The sequence below is a fragment of the Myripristis murdjan genome, chromosome 3 (assembly GCF_902150065.1).
Source record: "Myripristis murdjan chromosome 3, fMyrMur1.1, whole genome shotgun sequence".
NCBI classification, from domain to species: Eukaryota; Metazoa; Chordata; class Actinopteri; order Holocentriformes; family Holocentridae; genus Myripristis; species Myripristis murdjan.
Genome location: NC_043982.1, coordinates 12983883 through 13006041, shown reverse-complemented (window position 1 = coordinate 13006041; position 22159 = coordinate 12983883). Strand labels below are relative to the sequence as shown.

Below are 22159 nucleotides of genomic sequence, written 5' to 3'. Positions count from 1 at the left end.
AACACAGTGAGAGAGAGAGAGAGAGAGAGAGAGAGAGAGAGAGAGGGTATAAAAAACAAGGAAGGGTGAATAAAACAAAAGCCTGCTGCTGAAGCACAGGCTGCTTAAAGTTGCATTGCTTCTGAAACATGTCCGGTGTGCGTAGCAACCGCGAGTAGGATGCAACACGCCCGCCTCACAGCCACGACAGGACGCAGCCTCGTCGGGGTGAGCTACAGGCCCGGGGTACTAACTGGGTAGAGATATGGATCGTGTAGCAACAAGGCCAGCTTTTTAGTAGCCATTGTGGTCTGAGCAGTCAGAACAACATAACCTTTCAACTTATTTAATATCTAGAATTGGCTGCTTTTTTACTGGGGCAGTAAAGTGGGTCAGGTGAACTGGGTTGGTTGGTTGGTTTTACATCTGCAGGAAGGAACTTTTCCATTCTGTATGATTTGTCTTCCTCTTGTGGCAGTAAATTAAATTCTGGTTGAAAAAATACTCTTTAAGGTCACTGAGGGAAATGCCTTTCAGCTTTAACATGCAAAGAAAAACAAGAGGAGGAAAAAAAATCCCCGAGAGATGGAATCATCAGACGAGGTAATTAGCCATGCTACAATTTTAATGATACAGTTCCAGTAGAACTTATGAAGTGCGTTTGATGTAAAATGTGGCAGGTCAGCTGTGCACCGGAGTGGGAATATCACCACAGACACCAGCTTTGCAATGTCTGCAGCAGCGCAAAATGCTGGGAGTTTTATTAGTGGGTGATATAATCATCGTGTGAGCTCGTTCGGCATGAGATAGAACGTAACACATTGTAGCGTAAGTGTTCATTTATATGTAAAAGTGCCATACTATAGCTCTCAAGTACCAGGGCATAAATGGGAGCAATCTCAGTACCACACACACCACTTGTGACACTAATACGTATGCCTTTGTTGTTAGTGAGAGTGTGACAGTTTATTGGCTGCAACAGCACTGATAATAATTGCGCGTTTTGCTGGTAAGATTTATGGATTGCATGTTTGTGTGTGGCTGTATTTATGCTTGTATATAAGCTTATGTGTATGTGGTTGCGCATGTTCCTGTGTGTTCCTGTGTTTCAAACAAGGACAGCAGTTAGCTGGGGTGCAACACCCTTTCTCTCATTAGGCTTACTAAACAGGATAATGACTCCCCAGAGAATGTGGCTCCTTCGCTCGGCTTGCCCTGTCACTGTCAGCACCACCATCTCCATGTTGATCAAAGCCAGATGTGTTCACTTCTCATGTTGCCTCCTACAAAGCACAGCGGCACCGAGTGTTTTCACAGTTGTCACTCTGCACAGTGCCTTGGCCCTTAGGGAGACTGCTATGCATGGCACCAGCAGAAAAACATGAAGCTTACCACCACTCCAACTTGGACTGACACACATTCTTGAACTGAAATAAGCAAAAGTGATTAGAATTCACGTGACAGTCCGTTATGATTGTTTCACGCAGACAGTGTTCATGTTAACGCAGTCAGGCTGACCTGACGTCCACGCTGGGTTTCTTAAACAACTTCTGACCTCCAACTTAGACTAAATGCTTTCATTATGCAAATAAGGAACTAGCTTTTTAAAGAGACGTGGACGTTGAGTAACATATTTGCCTGTATGTGCCCCCCCCCCCCTTTCCCCATTCTTTTTTCTCAAGATTATTTTTTGGGCATTTCTGCTTTATTAGACAGAGACAATAAAGACAGGGTTGAGATAGGGGGAGGACAAAAGGGTCTGGGTGGGATTTGAACCCAGGCTGCTGCAGCTTGGCAGTAGTGTTGTGAGATACCGCGCCCCACCTGTATATGTCCTTCAACTCAGTATAAGTGTATGTTCTGACAGTCAGGTTTGGAACCGGGAGTCCTGCTTCGGAGAACAGATCTTCCATTTTTTTACCTCCCCATGATGTGTGTCGCATTCACAGAACTGTGTTACTAAACTGCCACATGGCTTTAAGCACTAATGCAGTTTGTTGTCAAATTCTAGGAAATACAGGAGATTCAGGGTAGTGAAATATCTGGAACTACATTTTCAATAAAGCAAATATTGAACATTTGGCTCGCTCTCTCACACTCACTGTGCACATTATTTCATCTTATTTTCTATAGCACTTTAAAATATGTTGCCTTGACCACCCTGTTTGTTTACTTTGAAACCTGTTCCACCTGCAAACTGATACTCATCGTAACTTTTTCCTTTTCCGTTCTTCACTATGGCCCCAGTTTTTCCTCTGCTCTCCTAGCGTCTCAGCATGTCTAAACTCTCTCTCATTTATAGTCCTTGCTGAGCCCATGCTGAGTTGGAATCTCTTCTCATGCATCACAACCACATCCAAACTTATTAAACAATAAACAAAACAATACAGCTTAACTACTATAGACAAAAATAATGACTGACTAAATCCTACTAATGTGGCATGGGTACACATAAATGAAATACTCAAGGGTCAAATCGCAGGATGCAATTCAGTTATGCGAAAAGAGAAAACAAAAATCAATGCACTGGGCTGGATAAACAATGCAGTATCTGTTGTAATTTTTGCGTGATTGCTAAATAGGTGCTGTTTGTTTGAGATGTGGCAAGGGATCAGTTCTCTATCTTTCGGCATGCTTTTAACAACAGAAACATCAACAAACATCATTACGAGACAGAACAACAAAGACAAAGAACTAAAGCAGGGCAAAAATTTGCACTGAAGTGGTGCAGCAATGATCAAAGAAATACAGACAAAAGGACGTGCAAAAGCACACACACCTGCAGTGCCAGATGGAGATAGCCCCAGTAAAGCAGGAAGAGGGGAACGCAGCACTGTGAGTGACACTGGGAGAGAGGAAAGAGAGAAGAAAGTAAAAGAAGGAGGAATCCATTGTTGAATAAAGGAAGTGTTCAACCGCAACCCAAACATAAGCTCTTTCCCAGACATGAATACCCAGTCTACGAACTGTCAGGCTCTGAGCGTTCTTTCCTGTTTATAGATCAAGCCAGACATGTCCCTGGGTGACAGTGTAAGGGTGTTGGTTTACCACCCTAACAGCCTCCTGCTGGATCTGAGCCCACCAACAAGGTGACTCGGCTGGAGCTGGAGAATTATTACTCAGGTTCTGCCACAGAGTGATGCTTTTGAAGGCGCGGCTTCACAGCAAATTACCCAACCCAGAGGAGGAGGAAGCAGAAAATAAACCCCATTTGGTTGAGAGGGAGGAAAGGAAAGAGAGCACATGCAAAAGAGAGAGATGTTCTCTTGTAAAGGTGCTACACTTCAGCTCGCTAGAAGTGGGGACCAGATGTTCTGGGCACAGCTCAAGGATTTCTATACTGCTGCTGTTTTGTCAGCCCCCAACCATACAGACTATGGGGCAAGCAACAGGCAACAACATGCAAAAAGGAATGCTGAAAAAGCCAGGGGGAGAGGGGAAAGAGACGAAAGAAGAGGCTGTGATGTTTCAAGTCACAGGAAGGTGACACCTTTTTCTGCTAATCACTCTCTAAAACTGTGACTGACACTTTCGATTGTAGATTACAAAATGTTTCTGCCAAACAGCCTAAAAATAGAAAGTCATTTTACACCATTAGATTCCGCAGAATGATGTGTGTAGGCAGTGTAAATCAGGTAGAGTGCTCACTCTTTGACTCATGGGGGAAAGAAATAGTGACAAATCTGTTGATCTGTTTTGTACTTTCCCCCTCCTCTACAAATCCTTAGACACATTTTTCCCTTCATCTCCAATCAAAGGAGCCCAGATTGCAATCTGCTTCACAATATGTTTCGCTCCACTTTATTAGGCCCATAGATAAACCTCATGGCTGGAACACAGGCCTGTGAGTAATGAAGGCTCCCTCAGCATAACAAGATCCTACCCTCCTTATGGTCTCCCTCCTCTCTCAATTTGTAGTGTCTATGAGTTTAGCTGGTCATTTTGTCTTTTTCAAAGGAGCAAGATGCGTTCTTTTTCTCCTAAAATCTTGAAGAATGTAAGAGCTCAGAGACCATACAGTCAATACGGTTGTCCATACTGTAGTCTGGCTAATACCAGTACTGTGACAAGTAAATCAGGCAGGCAGCTCTTACATTACATTATCTGACATTGAAATCCCTAGAGAGACAGCCTTACTGGTCAATGGCTTCGGGAGAGGGACAGTAATAGAAGACCTCCTCTCTCTTTGGTCATGCGAACAGCCTCTTTAGTTCCACGCTCTCTCCCTTTCAGGCATCGAGTGTGAATTAAGTCAGAATGACAGTGTCCCTGCCCCCAGTGTCTCCAGTGGGATCTCTTCGGGTTTGGAATCAAACGGCACCTGATCAAGTCCCAGACAAGCAGACAACCACTCTGTTCTCCTCTTAAACACACTACATGCACGTACAGAACACATGTAACACGTGAGGACTATAAATTACTGTGGGGTAAATTATACGGTGCAACATATGAGGGCCAGGAAGCTGCGTGTCCTGCAAGCTTCCTAGGGCTGATGGTTGTACTGCCGTGCCTCGGGAGAAAAGAAGCTGCTCTGCGACCAAGAAACAAAGACATAAAAATGGCCGAATGATTAAATTTTCTCACTTACCTTTAGTGCAATCTGTCCATCCAGGTAGTTTGTGTGATTTGTCAATGTTTCCAGGCTTCTGCAGTCCTCTCTGCTTCTCAGCACCCCAATACAATGGGGTTGGATGGGTTTTCCTTTGTGGAGCCCAAACTGTCAGGAATCTGCACGTGAAAAAGCTTTCTCCAAAAACAAAATGACACAGATGCCCGGCATATTTGGATTAAATGTCCCTTTAAGAAATATGTGAGGGTACAAAGCTACACACAGACACAAGGTGTTAACAAGCTTTGTTCAGTACTTTCTTGTAAATGTTTAATTGAAGGTATCCTGACTGTACCAGAACTTGAGAATACTACAGAATAACTGAAACCAATGAAAAAAGAAGAAAAAAAGACCAAAACAACATATATTTTCCCTTATTTTATTGTAAATGGGTCTACAAAAGAAAGTGTGCATTCTATCATGCCTTGCCAAAACACACCTGCAAATAACAGATACAAATAATAGGAGAATAAAAAGCATTCTGGAACAGTTTTCTTTTTTCTTCTGTTGAGCATCGCTTGTGTGTGTGCATGCCACTGGTTGAATATATTTCTTCAATTGGCAAGAGCAATACAGTTGGTTTCTGTTGCCTTTATGCTTCCTGTTCGTATCTTTTCTTGGTAGATTACACCTCTTAACCACCAGAGACAAAGCAAAAAAAAAAAAAAAAAATCCAGCACAATCAAAACCAACAAATCAAATGGCATTTAAAACTGTAAAAAAAAAAACAAAACAAACAAAAAAAAAAAAAACACAACCATACAGCATGACTCCAAAACAGCCATTCTTCACTTTTTCTTTGTATACATCTTCTGGAATGTAACTGATATAATAACTATAGAAAATACAATGATTCGAATACAAAAGTTTTTCAAAGACACCGCATCACTCCGTGTGGAATGAAATGGATTGAAAGAGAAAGGAAGAAAGAGAGATTACACAGAAAACAGTAAAAGACAAACAGTAATAAAAGCACATACCAGCTGATTTTTTTTTTTTTTTTGCTTAAATGAACCTTGCCAATAACACAACACGAATATGATCACGTGATATGTGATTAAAAAAAAACTAGAATATTGATGTGATAACTCTGAGTAATACAAATTACATGACAGAAATTTAAGTAGTTTTTATTGCATAGTTAAGGGTATAAGAGAAAGTGCATAACAATATTGTATCTTTGATTATCAGAGGAAAGCATAGCAGTATGACTATTGTTGGGCATGCATACATGCTACAGCCGAATGTTTAGGAAGAGGAAAAAAAAAAAGCATGTAGACACCCAGCTGTATCCACGTCGCTGTAGAATATGACACTAATGGTGTTGATCATATCCCTGTTTGCTCTGTAGCTGTTGAAACAGAAAATAGCCGACTTCTAACTCTGTGCCACCGATTTACACTGAATATAAGAAGTGTAGCCTTAAAACTGATTCATAGTTTTTACACAAACGTCCCTGTTGCTACAGCTGATTCTCACAGTTGCAACCTAATTGTCCTATTAGACCTCAGGAGGGTCCTCTGCCACATCTTGATTTAACACTTTGTCTTAATGACAGAATTTAGTCTCCTTTTGTGTAAAAGTGAGGCTGTTAAAAGTAGGCCTTTCTAGTCGCGTCAAGTGTGTCCCTGTGTGAGTTTGTTTATACATATGGTGTTTATGTCAGAGGCAAGAGGTGGATCTCACAAAGCCCTTAGCCGAGCCAAGAGAGCCTCTACGTCTGTTTCACCATTGGTGCTATATCCACCGACAGTACTGCCAGTGGAGGATGGCTGAAACGCTGAGGGCTCTGCTTCCACCTCTATCTCTTTCTCCATCGCTTTCCCCCTCTCTTTTTCCACCCCCCTCTCTCTGTCAGGCCCGTGGCTATGACTGGGGGTGTGCCTGTACCTATGCCCTGGCTCCGTAGATGCAGCAGCCTTGCCCCGGGCTGCAGATGGATGGCCCTCGGCGTCATAATGAGCCTCTTTGGCAGGAGGGCCTTTCGCCAATACTGAACCCACATTGATATTCTGCCGAGAGCGAGACCTTTGTAAAGGTGCCTTGGTGTTTTCTGTGAGGGGAAAAAAAAACAGAGAAAAGGGAGTGAGGCGAAAATGTGAGAGTGAGGGAGGGGAGTGAAAAATAGGCAAGATTTTGAAAAGAAGTTTCTAAAGACAGCTTCTAAAAGTGAGACTGACTCGCTACATAAATGGAAGTAAGAGGGGGTAACGAGAGAGTAAAATTGCGAGTCAGTAAGAGGGAAAGACAAAGATAAGAAGCCACACAGAGAAAAAACAACAAGCAAGTGAATACACAGTGAAGTGTCAATCATACAGCAACACAAATGACGATGGCGGCATAAAAGAAAACAGTCGCAGAGAAATACACAGCAGCACTTTGTTAATAGAACAGTTCACCCAAAATGCAAAATGAGTTATTTTCTCACTCTCCCATATTGCAATCTATCCATCTGGGTAGTTTCTGTGTTATCTGGTTTCCAGTCTGCTGTAGTATCCCCTGCCTACCTTCACCCTAATACAACGGGGCTGGATGGCTATTGTTTTGTAAATCAAAAATTTACATGTGAAACGCTCAACAGTTCTTTCCAAAGGCAATGACACGGATACTCGGCATAATCCACAGCTCTTGGGGGCAAAGAATTTTGTTGGAAACTAATTTCTGCCAAAGAATACCAGCAAACTGTATCTATCCATCCCGAATAGAGGTATAACATTATTAATGCAATATACCGCAATACTTCCTCTTGTGAGATGTTATCGATGCACTTTTGCCAAGTCTGTATATTTGTATTTATGGGGCATATTTCTTCCCTGCCTTTAGGTATTTTAACTGGAATTGTTCTGTCATGTTCATGTTGCAGTTGCTGAGCACATTAAAATGCTGAAAAACATGATTGATTCCTGCTCACTGAAAAATATTTTGCCTTTTCCAGGGTATTTTTTCTTCATCAGTATCACATAGTGATTTATCATAGCTGATTTTCTTACAATATATGTAAGTATAGTATATTGTGTACAGTATATTGTGATACCATCGTTATTGTGGGTAAAATATCCTGATAGTATTGATCATGAGTTACCTGGTGATTGCTATGCCAAGTCCCAACAAGTACAATCTCACTCGACCAAATAGAGCTTGGTGGTGTTTTTCAGCAGGAAATAGTTCCCAACACAACTTGTCACCCTGAGGGTTGTGGATTATGCCAGATGTCAAACAAATACCCATCCAGCCATAATGCTTTTGTGGTGCCGGGTGACAGGGAAGACTGTTGCAGACTGGAAACCTCCAACCTATCTGGATGGATTGATTGCACTCGGGAGTAAGTGGAGGAAATAAGGATGGGTGAACTGCTCCTTTAAGTATATACAGGTGCAAAAGGACTGTGGACATACATATGAGATACATATATGTTGCACAAGCACGCTTTACATATTGTTAGTCTGGATACACACATCCACACAAACACAATCACCATGCAGGCGTACATCCAGTGCATATTCTGCAGCAGACTGTGGCATAGTGCCAACCCACAACGATGAAATGGAGATGGCTGATCAGCTGCTACAGAAACTCAATGACATCAATTCTATCTCCCCCTTTCCTTTTTTTCTAACCTCCCAGTCACTTTTCCCTTTAGTCTTACATGACCCCCCTCCACTCAGCACCACCTCCCCTGATTCCACTATCATCAATTCTTCATCCCAGCTCTATCCCCACAGTAGTCCACTTATCTTTCTCTTACCTCCCCTCCTCTATCACATTCCTTCCTGCCCTCCCCTCTGGTTTCTTACTTACAACACACAGCCACAGAGAGAGACAGTGGGACAGAGCGACAGCCCAGATCAGGCCCACGTTATGAATTATAATCCCCTGAGTAGATCTTAGACTTCATCATCAGTATGTGTGTGTTAGAAGGAGAGGGTAAATCCATATTCATGTGACCTTGAGCGTGAGGCTGAGAAGAGTGGCGGGAGGAAGACACCACCGCATTTAAAGTTTCCTGAGCCTGAAACGTCTGGCAAACAGAAGAGGGGAACACAGCAGAGCAGAACAGAGCGGCCCGCTCTGTCAGCCAATCGGTAATGAGTCTGGAGCGTGGCCAGTCAGTCATGACAGTGTGTTTTATGGGCCGCGCTGACGAATGACAAGGAACGTCCCTGAACACAACCTCTGACAAATAAATAAGGATAAAGGGAGGCAAAGAGAGCAGGCAAGGGGGAACCAACAGAAAACTTATGCAAAGAAAACTAACAATTACACACAAGCACATGCTGACACATGCACACACTCGTACTCACATTGCTGCATTCGTCTTGTACGTAACACAAGCAGTTCTATGCAGCGACCAGACCAAACCTCGTTAGGAAAACAAGAGGCAATGGGGGATTTTTCAAGGGTGAAATGAGAAGACTCTGTGTTGCTCTGCTACTGTGACTTAACATTTACCGCTGCTCTGTATATCCAAGCCTTCTCTCATTATCTCATCCTTGCTGCTCTCTCCCGCTCTCTCTCTGCTGTTGCAGTCTCAGTTGTAAACAAGGACCATTATTCCCCCACTGTGGTTCCTCTTACTTCCTACTCCCATACTGTCCTTGTCCAGTGCTCTCTCCCATCTAAAAACACACTATCTGCCCATGCCTGTTTCTTCCCATACATTGTGGACTATTCTACACAAACACACATCCTTGTATACACACAACAATTCAGTGTGTTGACTAGTCTTCTCTTGAAACGTATAGTCTGGAGTGATGATCATCACCATTTGCATTGCTAAAATGTGTGGGATCAGCATTTTACATTTTATTATCCTGTTTACACTCTTGCTGAAAAGTCTGCAGGTAAAGTAATTCCTGTCATTTTTAAAGAAAAATAAGCACATGCAAGTCGGTGCTGTCAGACACAGGTTTTGACTGTAGGAAATTATCTGTATCTGTTATGAGTCCATTACTAAAAAATGAACATTTCACAGTCTGCTCTACAAGAACCCCTGATGACCATAATAAAAAATGCATTACAGTGAAAAATACAAAGTACTGAATCTATATCCGCATTTCTTTTCCTCATAATAGGGACTTAGCCGTTGGAGGTGAGTGATTTAAATAAGAGGGAAAAAAAACTGTCAGGTTCAGCTTCTTCTCCCTCCATCTGTCTGTGCCAACTAGCTGCTCCTTGCTTTTAAGACTTGTTTGCTTCTTAACTTCATCTTAGCCTTCATCTGAGCTGTAAAACATCTCAATGAGGTGCGAAACAAGTCTTGTTTCAGACTGTGCTCTTTCACCCAGCAGCTGACACTGGCTTCATAGGATAACGGGGCAATTGAAATTTCAACAGAAACAGTTTAATAGCCGACCCAGATGGTTTGAGAGCATCATCATGAATTCAGAAACAGAACCATCGTCTTTTATTAAACATGTGCTGTTATGGTAATCCAAGAGTACAAAACTGCCCCTGCCCAATATGAGAATAGAGTGGAAGTGAGAGGAATTTCTTTTTTCCATCTGCAAATAGCAGCAGAGGGAAATTCACATTTCCTCATGTCAGATCATTTGCTCCATTTCCATTTGCCGCTTCAAATGATGCAGATGAGCTTTTACTCTTATGTCCCTTCTCTTGTGAAGTTAGCAGTGCTTGATGGTCCCAACTAGGAGGGCAGCAGGCATGCAGGCAGACTGGGCAGAAAGATAGACAGTGAAAAGTCTGGCCTACAGCAGCGCTTGTCTTTGTTCCTCTTTCTGTCCCTACAGTTACTGTTAAAGCTAGAGCCCCCCAACCACTGTGGTGGCAACTCATCTGCATAAAGAGATGTTCAAAGATTGGAGCAAAACAGTCATGCACGTAAGGCTGCCTGGAGATTGGTGTTTTATGATGCAAGTAAAACATGAAAGCGATTCGACTCTACTCCAGTCCATCACAGTCACCAGTCTGTCACTGTCCTGTATTTTTTTCTGGAAGGGAGAAAAAAGAAGATAAGTGGTGCAAAACAGTGATAAAAGAGCTGGTAGACCCAGCTTCTTGTCCCTCCACTTGCTCTCGGCTTTGTTATAAAATGTGTCTTCAACATGTAAAACAATTGTAGTCTTTCAGCCTTTAGTCCCTCAACCAGCGACTGACACTGGCTGTGTAGCAGTGGGATCTCAAATGAAACAGCCTAATAGCTGCTCTGGATAGCTTGAGAACATCATCAGGAATTCCAAGATGAAACCACAGCAGTTTATTAAAAGCCTGATGTGATGGCATTTTGTAGGCATGTAAAAGGCCCCTGTCCAACAGGAAAAAAGAAACTGACTGTGAGAGGCATTTATTTTTTTTCCATCTGGAAATAACTGCAGAGAGAAATTCACATTTTCCTCTCGTCAGATCATTTGGTCCATTTGCATTTGCCACTTCGAATACTACAGATGAGCCTTTCCTCTCATCTTTCTCTCCCTCCCCCTTTCTCCTCCCTTATGAAGTTTGCAGTATTTGATCACTTACTAGGAAGGGAGAAGGAAAGCAGACAAACAAAAAGACAGACAGTGAATCAACTTTCTCTCTACAGTGAGTGACACAACAAGTTAAAGCTAGCAAGATCAAACACACTCTTACAGCCAGCATCACTCTCGACTGGGTCTGCCATGTTGACTATTTGCTATCTTTTTATTCGTCTACAAGTGGAACATATAAATTGTATGGCAGCATGACAGACTTAGATCACAGCAAACGAGACATGATATGCACAAATTTCAGTCAAGAACTAACTTTTTTCAGCCGATGATTAAGCGGGGGAGGTAATAGCTACTGAAACCAGTGCCCACCCAGCAAGTGTGCTAAGATAACTGCCGTTGTAGTTCACCGTCAGCAACACAGGGGAAAAAAAAAGAACAAACAAACAAAACAAAACAAACAGACAAATAAACCAAATGCTGAACATGATTTGCTTTACTGTAAAACAAAAAGGCTGAACTGCAGACTCAAAAAGAGGGAGCAGGTGAGTGCTTCTACTGTATATCTGCCAGCAACGGTGTGCCAACCACGGAAGTAGAATAGAATAACCTTAACCCTGGTTCTCCCCTTAACATTACCTTGAGCTAGTGTGGTGGAGACCGCTGTCTCTCTGCTGCAGGTCTGGCTGAGAGACAGGATCTGACAAGTGCCAGCTAATTACACCCTTACAGCGTCAGCACAGCAACATTATTATGACCAAAATCAGAAGTTTTGTGTCTTTGCTGAAATCGCCATGTGATTCTTGTTTTTGTATTAATTCCAGTATTAATTGATATTTATGTTCCCTTTCTCTATCTATATGGTTTAATCTGAGAAAACTAAGTGTTATCTTTGACCATGTTATGTCTTTTGATTAACATATCAATTCACTCAATCTCAATCTTACATTACATTACAAGAAATTTCGCCAGATTCAGGTCTGTTGTGTTTAAACCTGTGATGGAGATAATTATTGATACTTTTATCTCTTCCTGTCTGGACTATTGCAACTTCTTTTTTTACTTGTCACAAGAAGTCCTCCTTGTACTGTTTACAACTCATCCAAAATGCTCCTGCTAGGCTTCTGACCAAGTCCAACAAAAGGTCTCACATCACACCTATTTTGGCTTCATTGCGCTGGCTTCCAATCAAATTCAGAATTCATTTTGAAGTTCATCTTTTCGCAAATAAATCATTGCATGGTCAGGCATTTCTGTATATTTTTCTGAATTTGTTCTTCCACACACTGGCAGAAGGTCACCTCAGTCCTCCCACTTGCACATCCTCACAGTTTTAGACTTAAAATTAAAGGTGACTGTGCTTTGAGAAGTGTGGCTCCAAACTTGTGGAATGATGATCCCTTGCACATGGAGCTGTGGTCATCACTTTTACAAAGCCGTTTCAGACACATTTGTTCAGGTTGGTGTTTTATTAGTGTTCAAGTAACTGTTCTTTGGCTGTTTCTGTTCTTGTTTTATTACTGATTTCTCTTATTTCATTTTATATATTTTACTTGAGGTTATTTTATGAAGCACTTTATGACCCCTGAACTTCACTTACTCACAAGATACCTACCTTTCTCAATAATTTTACTAATGGTTATTTTGTCAGGATTAAACTGTCCGCTTCAATTCCCCAAAGATGGTTGCCAGTTGGCCCATTGGCAATGCTAGAATCCCCTCTACAATATCAATTCCACTCAGCTCCATTTCTGTGGTGCCACGTCTTCAGAGTTCAATTCACTGAAACTACATTAGATAAATATATCTAGCAAGGGAAACTGCTAAAAGAATTGGCCTCCATTGTTCTGGTAGGTATCTATATTCCACTGCACGCTGCAGCTATCTCTAAGGAATTTGGGGCACTCTAGTTCCATATCACACACACAGGATAATTAGGAATTTGTCTCTTTGCATATCCCTCTGTGTGCATTTCACCAGAAGGGTTAGAGCACAAGTCCAGCCACTTTACTGTGTCCCAGAAGCAGGTCAAGAAGGGGTCAGTGTCTTACACAAGAATATTTTAAAATGACTGGACAAATTGGCTCTTGCAGAGATCAAACCTGTGACCTTCCAGTTTTTGTACAGCCTCTTTAATCACCTACCTCAACCACCTACCTTGCAGCAGCTGGTAGTTCACATCACTCACCAAAATCTCACCCTGATTTGGCTGCACATTATTTATTTTTATTTTATTATTTATCCTTTATTTTACCAGGAAGGTCCCATTGAGACACAATGTCTCTTCTTCCAGGGAGTCATCTTACCTTGAGGAAAGCAGCCTATGTTTAAACCACAGATGCACACGGCCACCAGATACTACAAAACAGACAATTTTTAATTTGCTGCTGTGTGATGTATTTCGTGCAGTGGCAAGTGCTCCCATGGGTCAACCTGATCATAACATAAAGCTCTTCATCCCCACGTATGGTTAAAAACTGGATGCTATTAAACCATCTGTTAGGCTTGTGAAACAACTTTCCCTTGAGACTGCTGGTACGTACTAACTGGAAACTACTGACTGGAATGGGCTTTTTTGTTGTTTTTAAAAGCCATGCACTAGGATTGTTTATTCAGTTAATTGCAAGTCCTTCAGCCAAATGATTGATTCTGACTGTGATTCTCTCCCGCCCACTGGGATACATGCACCTTGTTCTTATTCCCAGTTGTTATAGGTTAGCAAGAGGAGGACGGGAGCATTCCTGATACGATTCAGGCTATTCAGTTCTTTTAGGGGGAGCTAAGTTTTTGGGGTTGGTGTCTGGGCTCTGAAAGGACATGTTTGTTGTGAAAGACTGAATTTGAATATAGTGATGGTTTATTTTAAATTGTTGTGTTTAATCGGTTTGAAAGAGTCTTTTTCGTTGGGTTGGAAATGTTTAGGACTGGATGTGTGGGGTGTTTCCAATGTTTGCCTCTCTGCACTTTTTCAAATATTTCACCTCTGTTGTCCTTTTAAAATGTTTCCAACACAAGGCTAAGTAATCACAGAACTGCTCGGCTTTGAATTTGAACATACCCTCATGCCTGTGAACTTTGGTTTTGTCAGCTGAGGACACTCATTATCTACATGAATTTACTTTATTGAGTACAGAATGCCCTGACACTTGTGAGAGTAATTTGGATTAAGAATACACATTTGGATCATGTGATGTGCAATTACTTGTCCTCCCAGATTTCTGAATGTATATGAATTTGAACGTACGACTGAGTGTAGCTGGTATGCACTGTATAATGAGGTAAATGTTGGCTGTAGATGGCAATAACGTGGTGACTCAGGTGTTTGTGCTAGGATTATGCTGTTAAGAAATATAAGTATTACAATACAGGAGAAAGATACAAGCAATCACCTCAGTTCTAGCCTGTCCCTCCAAGCAGAGATGGCTGTTACGTTATATAGGGTTGTATTCAAAACAACATGAACTGAACATATGGAAGCCATTATTCTTCCTTTGCAAGATCACCAAAGCCCCCCTTTCTTTATTTTCAATAAGCAAGAAAGTTAAAGGAAACCTATGGAGCCTGCTGAACCCAAGCTAGACAGAACCTAGCCACAAAATTTGTGCACAAATATCGTACATGATAAATAAAAGTCACTTTACTTTCACACTTGGTCTAACTAAACATGGAAAAAGCCAAAGAACCTCGCAGCAGATATATTTCCTGAACACCACACAAGCTTGCAAACATACATCTACATTAATGCCCTGAAGGTCAGTCACAGAGGGAAATATATTTATATTTAAAATGTAACTGCTTGCATTTATCTATGAATCAATAAAATAATCTCAAAGAATAACCACTTATGCATTTGGGATATCTCCTCTTCCACTTGGTAAACTAACCCTGTGAAAAGCACAATGTGACCTCAGCTGAGATTGTGCATAAATTTGGCAAGAAAAGAAGAACAAGTTACACATTGTCAACGAAAATGGGACTGGACCCACCATTTCATTCATGCACAGGTGATAGTAGAATTTATTTAATGCAGTGGTTTTCAGAGTCTGAGACTGTGGGCCTCCCCATCGACAAAGCTTAGAAAAAGGTTTTCCCCTTAGCTTCGGTCTGTTCCTGAATGTCTAACGGATCATGTAGCAGCTATTTGTTCCCACAGACATCCAACAGTTGAGCTAAGATAGTCTAATATTGCAGTTTGGCTATAGTAGGCTATAGTACAGGATGTTTCATTTTGATAACTAATAAAATTCAGTTCGTTAGAAATTCTTCATGATTTTTTTTCTTTTTTTTAATCCTTTGTCTCTGAGCGTCCCCTGAAACTGTTTGGCATCCCCCTGGGGAGGCCCACCTGCCACTTTTAAGACCTCTGATTTAATGCATACAAAGCATGCCTCAGATAAAGTACTGCTTCATAATACATGTATCTGTTCTCTATTTTGTACAGAAGAAATAGAGATAATTTTACTGAGATCCAAAAGCTTGATGACTACATTTAGCTTTAGGGTTGGCCAAACCTTGCAAGGGTCTCCTCACCCTTTCTTTCTTTCTTTCTTTCTTTCTTTCTTTCTTTCACCTTAGAATAGAACAAGTGATGAAGGAAGAAACACTGTACAGACAACTGACTGAACTGGCTGACTGGGCTTGGAGTTGGGGTGGGCAGGGGGGTGACAGTGCTGAGGGTAGGTACTAGCGCAGGGCTAATTGTGTCAGCAAAAGAAGCAGACCAGAAACAGCCCTCAGCACTTCACTTGCTCTAATGGATGGCTGTGCATTGCGACAGAGGTCACAGCATACATGCAAAACATTCTCATCGCTGTGTGTATGTGTGCGTTTTGATCATGTGTGTATTGTGTTGTGGGTAAAGTTGCTGTTGAGTGAGAGAAAGAGAGAGAGAGAGAGAGAAAGAGAGAGAGAGGTGGCTTCACCTTCAAGAAGGAAGCTTGCACAGGAAAGTGAATGAAATTTAGGAGCTGAAAGTGTATGGTGTCATAAATGTGTGTGATGAGCCTAAATGCCCCAGTGTCTCTTTTAGAAGTTAGATGCTAGCTGGCAGCTTGTTAGCCCGCCTGTGTGTATTAGGCCAGCTGTAATTAAAGATCATTACCTGGCAGCACACCAGTCATTGAGGCTTTGTCCCTTGTTTATTAATGGTATTTACACATCTGTCTGCGGAGCTGTCTTGCTGGCCTCACTGTTACATGAGCAGAGAGCAAAGACAGGACTGGGGAGAAGAGGCAATCTAGTATGAAAGTGTAGAAATTGGATAATAATGAGCAAGAGAGCAAGATGGACACTCTAAAGGGCCCAAGCAAGTGGGATGATTTGAAGGGAATGATAATAAGATGGACTTCAGTAAAATACTATGACAAAAAGGAGGAAGTGGTACGGAGATAGGAGGCAAGGGAAATAAGAAGGCGTGAAGGAAAACTATTGAAAGAACACTATTAAAATCCACCTAGGTAGATGTGCAACCCAGCACAGTTATAGGTAAGTGAAGCCCTCACTCCTCTAACTTGCTTGACCCCAAAGTCTTTGGTGAAATACAAAAAGGGAAAATATAACACTGATAGTGGGAAAGCAGCATCATTTGAAAGCCTTTTAGACAGGTATGTGTGTATGCATGTGTCTGACTGGATTTCGTCTTTAAAAAATTCTCTTTAATAATCGGAGGAGGACAACGCGTGCCCAATATTCTCGGTCATGAATAGTCTATGTTGCAGATAGGCTATTGCATGGAGGATCTTATAAAACATCCTGATCTTGTTTTACTACCAGATGTATGCCTTGTTTGAAAACTGGAGGGCGATAACAGGGTGCTTATCACATTTATAAGAAGTGGAAATTAAGAAAAAATACCACAAATACCTTGTTGGCAGTTGTTGGAAATGTCTCACTGCATGGATGGATGCAATAAATAACATTTAACTACAAGGATATTTTTGGACATTGTGAAGGGTTTGGGTAAGCAAGCACCTGTTTGTGGGGGTTTATGTGGTAAGGGAACCATATATTATGTATTTTTAAGGCATCCAGAATTTAAAGCCCATGTTTTATTTTAATGACAGTATCAAGTTGTGAATACATAATCGTAGTTACCAAAAAAGACTGGTGTTTAGGAGTGATAATCCCTACACATTGATTCCCTCTGAGGAATAAATTATAAATTTAAAAGGCTTAATACTAATTTGAACTCTGTTGAGTATGAAAATTCCCACAAATGTAATTTGATTAAAGGCTACTGCGGGGGTGGGGAGAGTCTTCCATTTCCTTTTTTTTAATGATTAGGAAATAACATTTGCTTGTGCTCTTGAGGAGACCGGCTGTGAGCTGAAAATAATGTTAATAATGGTAAATTAATCCTAAACGGCAATCTTCAGAGAGACAAACTACTGTCTGGATAAGAATCAGACTGGTTGAAGAGAGTGAATGGGGACAGTTCCCTGACATTTACAGGTCACTCTCTGTGACTCACCTGCAAACAAATCCACGATAAAAATCATTGTAAATATGCTTTTACGAGACATGAAAATGATTTTGACAAGCACAAATGCATACATGTAAACACATATGCACACATCATTTCCATTGCCTGGCCAAAAAAAAAAAAAAAAAAAGATTCTGTCATATCAAAATCAAGTGCTTATGGGAGAGAGGGGCCTGGCTAAGTGTGTGGGAGTGGATTGGGTTGGGATGAAAAACCAAAAGGGAGAGACGTAGGGGGTATGAAAGGGCTGAGCCGGAACGTCCCTCAGGTCCTCCGCCCCTGAGTATGAACCCCCGCCACTGTGAGCTGCAGTGAAGCATGACATTGCGTTAGCACGCCTTGGTGGGTCTAACAATGTCTCCAAAGCGAGCCATGGTTGCCTGCCACTAGTACTGCTACCCTATACACACTATGGGCTCAGACAGCATGGAATACTCTACTGAGAATACATCCTGAATAAACAATAGAGAGCTGCTATTTTTATGTGGCACACAATTCAGCTCGCCACTGTGGAATGGATGGCATACTGGAGAAGTGACTTTTTGATTGAATGAAACTGTTATCATGACAAATCCATTTTAAAGTAGCTTTTTTTTTTTTTTTTTTTTAACACCCATTGATCAAGATCAACGTGGACTGCCAGTCAAGAGCTGTGCTACTGTAGGCTTGATCATTCCTCATAGAACAAACAGAGCTGTGTTTGCTGTAGTAAATGTAATCACAGACAGACAGTGCTTTGGATAAAGGCATCTAACTAAGTCATATTTAACTAAGTCATATTTATGATTTAGTTGCATTTAAATAAGTTCCTAGTCTAATGCCAGAATGTTTTATCTGTATCCTTCAATGTAACCGTAACATTCACAATGTCCACATCATTCAAAACTAATAATCTATGTATGCACAAATTTGGAAATATGACTGCCGAGCCTTTTCTTCAAATATTCAAAACTGAGTTTGTGTGTTTTCAAAAAATCCACATTACACACAAGTGTACAACACACAGAAAAGCTTAATGCCCACCTCCAAAATGGGTTATAAGTCAGTACATAATGTTAGCACATCCCTGTTTAACCTAAATCACATCCAAATCTAACTTTAAACACCAATCATCATCATGGGCCAGATAACCAGACTTATTCACTCCTTCGTCTAGAGCTGCAAAAACCTCCATCAGTGCCAAAGCAAATCGCTCTAATCTCCAATATGAGTGTCATTAAATTATATTACTGTTTTTTTGGTGTCAACATCTAAACATATTCACTTGTGTTAGAATAGAATGTGTAGAAAAAAGGATGTTAACAGAATTTCTACTAATGTTATCTTTATGGCTGCTGAAACAACGATGGTTCCAAGTAAAAAGTTGCCTATGCACTCTTTGTGCATACACACCTGTCCCCAGGTGTTCACTGCACACTGGAAACGGTCAAGTGGTTCACATAATGGCCAACAGGGGCATTTGTGTGCACCTTGTGCATTGTCCTGCACAATATCTGACAGCAGCTATGTCGAGAAGGCAGCAGGCACAGATATTCTCTGCACAGCCGACTTTAGAAACAAGGACAAGGTCGTTGTCAATTCATACCGTCAAAGACAAACACAAACCTTAAGATGTTATACGATATAAACTGATCAGTCAGCCTGCATTACAGAATGGAAATACACCTGGCAGATGGTTGTAGCAGCCTGGGCTTTTACTCCTGCTTTACTCTAATTATATCTACATGCAGGGTAATGGACTGAGAATGTTTCCTCATACAGCGACAGCATCATCTCCTGGAGTCTTTCTCTCCCTCTCTCAATCACACGCACAGACACAGACACAGACACAGACACAGACACAGACACACACACACACACACACACACACACACACACACACACACACACACACACAAAATCCAGACATCAGATGCAAACACAGCAAGACAGCCAGACAGATACACACCAGCACAAATATACATTAACACACTCATGCCTACACATATATACACCCAGACAGCACACAGAGTCTTCCTTTTTTCTAATGAGCACTGGCTATTTTATTGATACAGGTCTACGGCCAAAGTATCTGGCTGCCTCTGGCATGAATTAAACATCTCTAGGTTTCAGGCTCTGCTACCTGTTGTTGTTTGTGTGGTTGCTGCTGGTAAATATCCCCAGCAGTCGTAGACTGATGCATATGTATTTCCCCTCGGTGGCCTCACACTAACTACTGGTGTCTATCAGTCTCTTTCTCCAGCAGCGCACACCTGTCACACTGGAAGAGGAAAACATTGATCCTTGGGCCCTTCATGTGCCTCCAGACACAGAGACAAAATACACATGAGTGTGCATCCACAGACAGACCAGACTTACACAAATGCATACTCTCTGACTCTGTCGCTCTCTCTCTCTCTCTCTCTCTCTCTCTCTCACACACACACACACATACACACACCACACACACACACACACACATTATTCTCTTCTCTCTTAATTGCCAATGGGTTAGTAATGTGGATTAATAGACTGGTTGACTGATGAGAGGCATATGATAGACAAAGGATTCTCCTGGTACATGAGCCTGAGGAGGAACACAGCCAGCAAACTACTTCTCTGTTTTGTTCACACACACACACACACACACACACACACACACACACACACACACACACACACACACACACACACATATAGAAGCACAGACACACCACACACATTGCAGTGGATTATAGAGACCATATTCGACATTTCGTTATCCATTTGCATCTGTACGACATTTTTAACAGCCATTTTTCTGATGAAAGAAAAAAAGGAGTGTGTCACATGAAAAAAAAGTGGATAAAATTCAGCAATGAAAATGAACAATCCACCTTAATAAAAATTCAAGTTTCAGCAGAATGCATTTTTCCCCGACTGCTGCTGGTAACTAGGCAAGTTTAAAGTGAGAGGTATAAGATATAAACCTCGAGATATTTGGCATGATTGCATAATGGCACATACAGTACAAGCTTAATACAAGAAAACATTTAATAAATCAGTTCCATGGAAGCATAGCACTCCCATCGCAACAATTAGTGCAACCTAAAAAAGACTGATAGCACTGATTGTCTCAGCATCAAAAGGTGATTAAATAATTAAACTTTCAGTTGAAGTCTCTCTTTCATTCTCTCTCTGGTAGTCTCTTTGAGGTCTTTCTTTCTTTCTTGCTTGTTGTTGTCTGCTGCCAGTTGAGGGTGGGGGGTTTCTGTCTAACACTCAGGCCGGCTCTGACAGCTCTCAATATGCAGGGCCAGTCCTGCCAAACAGACTTATGAATTCCAAACAGCCCGGAGTCATGCTCCATATTTCATTGAAGTTGAATATTTAAAAAGATCAACCCACTCAAAACCCTATAAAACCTATCGTTCTGGGGCCTTGTGTCCTAAAAATAAATCGCATCTGCCATATCGCATTACAAACGGCCACATCAGCCTCCATCTCTTTACTGTTTCCCTCTCTCGCTGTTTCCTTCTTTCTCTTTGACAAAACCCATCTGGTAACCAGCCTGTCTCCATCAACACAGTTTTCACTCTCTCTCTTTCAAGCAACTGCACTTTATCTCCTGCTTTTTTTTCATCTCATCCACTTCCTCATCCTCACTCTCTCAGCCTGAAACTCACCGTCTCTTTTCCTGGTACTGTAACTCTAATTATGCCAGCCATCTTTCAACCTCCCATCTTCTCGAGGGATCACATAGAATATTGTGTAGGAGAAATTATTCTCCTCTTCCCTCTAATATGGTACCTTATTTGTTTGTTTTTCAAAGAGGAGGTGGGAAACCCACTATCCCTCAGAATTATTTGTTCAGACACTTTAAGAACAGCAAAGTGAGGAGAGACACAACAGCATAGCCTGACTCAGCATTTTATCCAACCTGAACAATCACAAGGCAGTCATAGATTAATCATGATTAATCACATATTTAAAATGTTAGTTTTTTCAGCCTGTTGTTTTCAGCAATATTGAAAGTGTCTACAGTCCATGGAAATCCATTTAGCAGCTGCATTGGTCAGTTTTGCTGTGTTGACAGATTTGCCCTGTATGTATTCCACAAGTGTATTTTGATAAGCACAGCTGCTGGACATACTACTAGCTTCTTGCATGCCCTGCCTCGAGTGGGGTTAACCATCAAAAGTAGAGAGTTGAACATTAACTTGTATTAATCTTTTGGTTACAAGTGACAAGTGACTTTGGCCCAGGAGGGGCCAGATAGAGTCAGAAAGATATAGGTTTGCAATTCCACAGGCTCTAAGCAGCCATTGGCTCATTTGATAAGATATATTATTTCACCTTAGCCTATAATTGGCTAAGATGACTCTAAATTTATTCATAATAACAGTTGATCATCTTGCTTCCTAACAATTCCCGTCTCTGACTCCTCTCCTGTCTGTGAAAAGTTGGCGAGAGTTGCCCTGACCCATGACCAGCCTCACCATTGGGTTTCGTGACGTGACATAGATGTGATTGCTAAGCCAAGGCGATTGCAAAAGGCCCTTGGCCTAAAAAGTTAATCTCTTTGCTGGCCTACGACCAACCTTACTACCAAGTTTCATGCAAATCTGTGCAACTTTTTGAGTTGTCCAGCTGAAGGACACAGAGACAGGGGTAATCGCATAACCCTCTGCCAAAGGTTTCCCCTCC

At 41.5% G+C, this 22159-nt stretch overlaps 1 protein-coding gene across 5 annotated transcripts in view; it reads right to left on the bottom strand.

Annotated features, from left to right (window-relative positions):
• Nucleotides 1–4951: 4951 nt before the first annotated feature.
• The window catches only part of LOC115379801 (protein diaphanous homolog 3), a 292946-nt gene continuing 275738 nt past the window's right edge, over nt 4952–22159 (bottom strand). For 4 of the 5 annotated variants that reach the window (XM_030080714.1, XM_030080729.1, XM_030080736.1 and 1 more), the window contains one exon: nt 4952–6641. In XM_030080714.1, the coding sequence (XP_029936574.1) occupies nt 6271–6641 (371 nt within the window). In that variant the 3' untranslated portion in view covers nt 4952–6270. The remainder of the gene's footprint in view (nt 6642–22159) is intronic. The other variant, XM_030080721.1, reaches the window with a different exon arrangement.